At 40.2% G+C, this 6572-nt stretch overlaps 2 protein-coding genes across 2 annotated transcripts in view; both read right to left on the bottom strand.

Annotated features, from left to right (window-relative positions):
• Positions 1–343: 343 nt before the first annotated feature.
• On the bottom strand, positions 344–6077 carry psmb4 (proteasome 20S subunit beta 4). Its single transcript, XM_067612970.1, has 8 exons — positions 5917–6077; positions 4111–4237; positions 3940–4019; positions 3636–3782; positions 3100–3181; positions 2347–2463; positions 1041–1129; positions 344–510 (listed from the first exon to the last, which is right to left on the bottom strand). Exons 1-8 carry the CDS (start codon positions 6045–6047, stop codon positions 498–500), a joined length of 786 nt encoding a protein of 261 aa, XP_067469071.1. The 5' UTR covers positions 6048–6077; the 3' UTR covers positions 344–497.
• Positions 6078–6505: 428 nt separating this feature from the next.
• Positions 6506–6572, bottom strand: part of LOC137198944 (saxitoxin and tetrodotoxin-binding protein 1-like) — a 6395-nt gene continuing 6328 nt past the window's right edge. The window contains exon 6 of the mRNA XM_067612976.1: positions 6506–6572. This exon is cut by the window's right edge and continues 47 nt beyond it. The gene's annotated coding sequence lies outside the window, so the exon portion shown is untranslated.

The raw sequence follows: 6572 nt of genomic DNA, 5'->3' as shown, positions 1-6572 counted from the left end.
GTCAACCCTTGTTGTTGGTTATTCATTTGTTGACTTATTGGACCAAATGTGCCCTTTCTTTTGCAGCTCTGAGCAAAATTAGACTAAAACACAGAAAAACTACAATAGATTGACAAGATTTTCGTTATGACCAGTTGTCCGGTTTCTGTAGGTACAATCAGCCTGAAACAGTTCGAGTCCTTGGACATTATAAAGATTTTTGTTTTCATCACACCAGTAAAAACCTCCAAACTTCAGTCATTGAATGATATCGTCCAACATTTCGTGTGCTGTGATACTTTTGCAGAAAAGTTTCAAAGCTGTGACCACATTCTTGTTGTTCAACACACAAATAACATGCACATTGTTATTTATTTATCACATTTATTTTCCATTATACAAAAGTGACACCGGACATCAGAAAAAAACTAAACTGGAATAGATACGTTGCATGTGAGCGTTTGACTTTGATGCGGCAGAGAAACAGCGAGGCTTCGTCTGTGAGTCGCAGCTCGTCTTCATTCAAACCCGCTGCAGAGAAACGAGAAGAGAAACACGAGTCAACACACTGATACCAAACAAACTTTTACCATCTGAACATTTATCTGAATATGTGAAAAGCAGAAATATATATATATATATCTGTAATGTTTCAGTACTGCACACTCTGAGGTGGTTTTTATCATCTACAGACGACGTTTCATCACCGGGACACGTTTTCTTCTTCTTGTTTTATTTGAATTCTTAAACTTTTCAACTAATTCACAAGAAAAAGCAACTTTTAGAGGCAGTCTGGACGGAAACAATCCATCGACTCTTCAGATCTGATTCAAACGTTTCTAAATCCTGATTGGTGCACAGGAGTTTGTGACATCACCTTCTTCTAACCGAGCCCCGCCCACATCAGAGTGAGAACGGCGAGGACAAAAAAAAAAACAGCTGCTGGAAACGTTATCGGATCAGTAGGATCAGTTCCTTCAGCAGCGTCTGTCTGTGTGATTTATTGAGACTTGTTCTGTTTCTCGGGGTTCAGAGGAAACTTATTTGACCTTTGACCCTACCTGACCATGTCGGCGATGTCCCAGTTGGTTTCAGAAGACAGAGGACCAATGATCTCCACACCCTCTTCTGTTACTATGGCGATCTCATGCTAAAAAACAAAAAAAACATATTGATCATTCATTAAAAGCAAATTAAAGTTAATTTTTATAGTTGCTGCGTAAAAATGGAATAAAACAACAAATGACGAGTTTTCTTTCTCCATCTTTAAAAATGATTCCAAAATGAATTTATAGTTGAAACCAGAAAATGTTTTGTCTTGATCTGATAACTGAATAAATATTAAATCCAGATTAATCAATCAATCGTTTATTAACACCTATAAAAACTGATTTTTAGTTCATTCAACGGCAGTAAAACAGGGAAAAAAATTAATTATTATCCAGCAATTATGAATTAAATTTGCTTTCATAACCAAGTATTATCTTTTTTTTTTTTTTTAAAGTCAGACAAACCAACAACATGTTCGTCCGTCTCTCAATACTTTCCTCCTGTGTGTCTCTCAGCTCGAAGCTCATTGGTTCCTACTGAAAATCTTTAAATATTCATGTTTAAAAAGTCTGAAATAGTTGATTTTAACGGACAGACAGGAGGAAATGATGGAGCGTTTGTTGGGGACTATTGTCAGCGGTGGATGAATCTACATTAGGTGTGGTGAGTGTCTGGAACGATTAGTTGATTAATCGATTAGTTTTCAACTATTTTTTTTTCATTTTAAGGGGAAAAAAAGTCAAAATTCTGTGATTGCAGCTTCTTAACTGTGAATATTTTCTGGTTTCTTTCGTCTCTCTGACAGTAAACTGAAGATGACGTCGTCTTTGGGAAACATTGATCAACATTTTCTGACATTTTATGGATCAAACAACTAATAGATTAATCAACAACACAACAGACAGACGTGTTAGTAGATCAGTTCACTGTTGCTTTGATAATTTAACACCAGACTTAAAGGTGCAATAAACGACATTCAGCATCAGTGTTTACTATGTAAAGATACAGTGACGTAACGGCGTCCTGAGCAGAGAATGAAGTCACACTGTCTCTGCATGTTAGTGCATGTGAGCGTGCATGTGAGCGTGCATGTGAGTCCCTCCCTGAGCAGTCAACATGTGAGGCAGAAATAGTCCATTTTGATCCGTATTGATCAGCTCGGCCTCGTCTGACAGTGTGTTCAGATGCTGCTTTCTTCTTCTTCTTCTTTTTTGGTCAACTTTATTGATTATACGATGTGTGTGCGTTTGTTTTGGCGCTCTAGTGTGACTGAATGTTGTTTATTGCACCTTTAAGTTGAAGCTGCAGTGAACTCACCCTGTTGTAGGAGCGAGCGTCTCGGTAGTAGAGCACTTTGAGGCAGCGCTCCACCAGGTCCCGAGCCTCCTGTTTGGTGATCTCCACTTTGTTCTCCAACACCTCCCTCATCAGAGGCTAAAAACACACAAACAGAGCAGGTTAAACACACCAGAAACACACACACACGAGCTTCTAGAGTCAAAAGAAAAGAATCACTTCAGGCTGGTGATAAAAACCTAAAGTACAGGATCACAGTTTATCCAGAGAGTCTTAAACCAACAGTCAGTCATCAAATGAACATTAAAGCTGTGTTTCTTGTTGTAATCATTCCTCCTGTTCATACTGACCATTAGAAGATCCCTTCATAATGACCTTACAATGGAAGTGATGGAGGACAAAATCCACAGTCTGAAGCTAATATGAAGCTTCAGCGTCCAAATGAGTCAAATCAAGTAGATATCTTTCAACGTTACAGTCTTTTTAGTGCCAAAGTTCCTCTTTTTGTTACTATACTTCCACCTGCAGCTCAACAGGGAAACACTGTCCGAGGAAACACAAAGAGGGAATTTGATGCTAAAAAGACTGTAAATGTGTCAGATATCCACTTGATATGACTAACTCAGACTGATGAAGCTGAATAGAAGCTTCACACAGACTTTTAATATCCAGTATGAACAGGAGGAATGATTACAGACACCTGACTGCTGGTTTAACTGGGAACACTGGGAACCTATGCTTTAATATCAGGAGGAAATTGCATTAGTCACTCACCTGAGCCAGGTACGCTCCAAAGCCAGTGGCCACTGTGGGAGCCTCATAGGCCACGCCCAGCTTGTCCACGTAACCAAGGAAACTAGACGGAGACAAGATGGCCGACTGGTTAATTCATAATTAATTAATTAAGTTTCAGCGCAAACAGTTTGGACTTGTTTCTTACAGCTAAGAGCAGCGTCACATGATGAAGCTCTGACAGACAAACAGAGAGTAGAAGAAGAGTCAACAGGACCAGATTTACAACTAACAATTATCTCTATTATCAATTATTATCTCGATTAACGGCTTCATCCTTTTGTCTATAAAATGTCAGGAAATATTGTGAAATGCTTTTTATAAATAACTTGTTTTATTTGACTAACAATCTACAACCAAACGATATTCAGTCAGATATTAAAGAGTTCAGTCTAAAGAGGCCTGAGAGCGCTATATCAATAAAAACCGATTGATTGATTGATATTCAAAGATGTGATGAGCTGGAACCGGTGAATATATATATAAGATATTGAAAGTGGCTGCAGCTCAGCGGTTACCTCTCTCCGTTGTAGAAACCTCCGATGACCACGGTGTTCCACAGAGGATTCATCCTGCTGCGCCGGTTGTACATCACTCTGGTCAGCCAGGAGTGGACCGCCTTCGGACTGTAGCTGTGACCGTCACCCAGCAGCTCCTCGTCGATACTGACAACACCAAAAACATTACAAACTCAAGTACTGTTCTGTCTCAACACAGAACGGACGGATACATGAAGCAGCTCTGATGTTACACTGAGATAAATGTAACCTGGAGCAGCAATACAAATCAAAGTTTGACCCTTGGGTGGTTTGTATTTCTTACACCATCTGCTCGATGACCTGTTTCAGATACTGGTAGTCTGCGTAGTCTCCTGAAGCTCCCAGGATGGTGTTGTTGTTCACCTGAAACAACAAAACAAACCGTCGTCATCTCCGCTCATCAGAAACATCGTCGTCAAACATTTTGTTTACGTCTCCGGCAGAGCTTGTTCACCTTCATGAGGCGGGAGATGTTCCTGAATCGAGCCAGAGACCCGTACGAGCCCAACATGTCCGCCGCGATGATGACGCCGCCGGTGAACTTCACACCGAGCACCGACGTGCCGGTTACCATGGGGTTACTATGGAGACAGAGGAGCCTTAAGTCATGGACTCATTCACATGCAGGGTCGCGCCATTTTAATGAGGATGAGATTCATTCATACATTCTGCACTTACTGGGAAAATTACACATAAAATGAAGGAATTCAGTGTTTCTCCACTAGAATAATATTCCTGGCAGTGAAGAGACACACATGATACGGTCAGTATGAACGGGAGGAACGCATTTAGACTCCTGACTGTTGGTTTATGGTTCTTCTCAGTTGCTTTGGTACATTTCTCATTTGCAAACCAGTCAGTATCAATTCATACAAACAGCAAAGATTACCTGTAAAAGCTCATAATCCTTAAGTTTATCTCTCAAAAGTAAATATTTATGTCAGTGAACATGTCGGCGCCATCAGAAGGACAAGTCCTCGTGTCACTGTTTACAAACAAGACAGTCAAACTGCTCCGCCATGTTGGCGCTATGACAGAGTACAGTATATGTACAGTATACATCTACTGTGTACTGTACAACGCCAGTCAAATACTGTAATATGAAGCATTACAGTAAGTATACAGTATTACAGTACAGTGAACCCGTTCATGATGGAGAACACGGTCCACAGTCGGGAATGTCCTCGTCTCTTCTACCTCTTCCTCTGTATTGCCTCCCTACCCTTCATCACGCAGCCTTCCTCCTCCTCCTCTTCTTCTTCTTCCCACCTGTTGTCTATGTTCATTTCCTTGTTGTTCTTCCACTGTCAGATCTATAACACTGTGTTGTGTTCTGTCTATATGTGTTCACCAACTGAAGGACATGAGATGCAGCTCTGAGCTATTTAAGGAGCCGGTTGATCATTGGTTGATCTAAAACGTCACATGTTCTTCTTCATTAGCGAAAGTCAAGATTCACCTGAGAGCAGTTCATCATGTCAGGACACATTTACAAAAACAGTCCAATAGAAATTTACAGAAACACGCTGACAGATCAGGACAACTTCTGCCCAGAGAGACTATTCAACACAGAACCAGGATAATACACGTTAATCAATATGACAGAAGCAACTAATGATGTCGGCAACAACAGACAACTGTACATCATCATTTGCAGCTTGTTCAAAGTAAAGAGAAAAAGCTTTAATGATGAGCACAAGTAACCAGATGATGTGGAGGTTGAACAAATAGTTTAGAGAATTTCATTTCTGATCTGAGAAACGTACCAAAGCGACTGAAACAGACTTCTAACGCGGTCAAAGATATAAATTACCTAATTTCACTGTAATCACGTCTGTAAACATGCAAATGTCAACATATCAAAGCGGTAACCTTACATTTTACACTCCTTTAGAATAAACGTGTTTAGAGGAGAATTCAAGTCTGGGAATAGAAGTAAAACTGTGTTTCTGTGGTTAATATTCGCTGACGGTGGCTAGCTAGCACAGCTAACACTAACTCATCAAAACACGCAGAAAAAAACAGATTAAACTTATTCCACCTTTCTAATAATCAATATAGATTCTCGTTTATGGTTTAAATTAGTTAAATACTTCCCGAAGTATCTGCGCAGAGCTGTAAACACGTTAAAACCCGATAAAAGTGACAGTTAGCTTAGCATCAGTTAGCTCCGTGATGATGCAGCACCGCGGCGGAGCTAAAACCGAAACCGACCGCGGAGGTTCGGGTTAAATTTGACGGTAACCGGCGGATCACTCACAGTGTGTGTCTGACCGGCCCGCAGGCTGTGCCCGACCCGCTGCTGCTACCGCTGCCGCCGGGGAAAGAATAAAACTGTCCGGGCTTCGGCCCGTTCTCCCAGAAACTCAGCTTCATACCGCACGACTCCATGTTGGTTATCTGACGGAAGTGACGTCACGGCGTCTTCTTGTTGGAGAAGCCGGTGTGACGTCACGGAGCCGCCCGTTACCGCCGCCTGCTGTTGGGGAAGAATTACACTTTTATATTTAATGTTGAATGTGTTTTCCTCTCTCGTTCCTCTCTGTGCAGAATGATGTTTGTGCAGTTTGTAACATCTGTGCAGGAACTACGGATGATAAAATACCCTCTTAATGCATTGTACTCTACTGTATTCTACTAATACTTTACTGCACTATGTTACACTCTACTCTGTATATACTATGTTATACTACATATACTCAAAATGATTTCTGCTGTTGTACTTCCCTCCTCATTTTATTATTATTATTATTATTATTATTATTATTATTATTATTATAACCAAATAATGTTCATAAATAAAATACAATAAACAAACAAACTAATAAATAAATAAATGAAACAAGACATTGAGAGTTTAGTATTAGTTTTTATTGTATTGATGAGATATGAGACATGTTGCTCCAGCAGGATGTT

Source organism: Thunnus thynnus, chromosome 15, assembly GCF_963924715.1.
Source record: "Thunnus thynnus chromosome 15, fThuThy2.1, whole genome shotgun sequence".
NCBI classification, from domain to species: domain Eukaryota; kingdom Metazoa; phylum Chordata; class Actinopteri; order Scombriformes; family Scombridae; genus Thunnus; species Thunnus thynnus.
The sequence above is the reverse complement of the archived record's forward strand: the minus strand, read 5'-3'. Positions and strand labels throughout refer to the sequence as shown.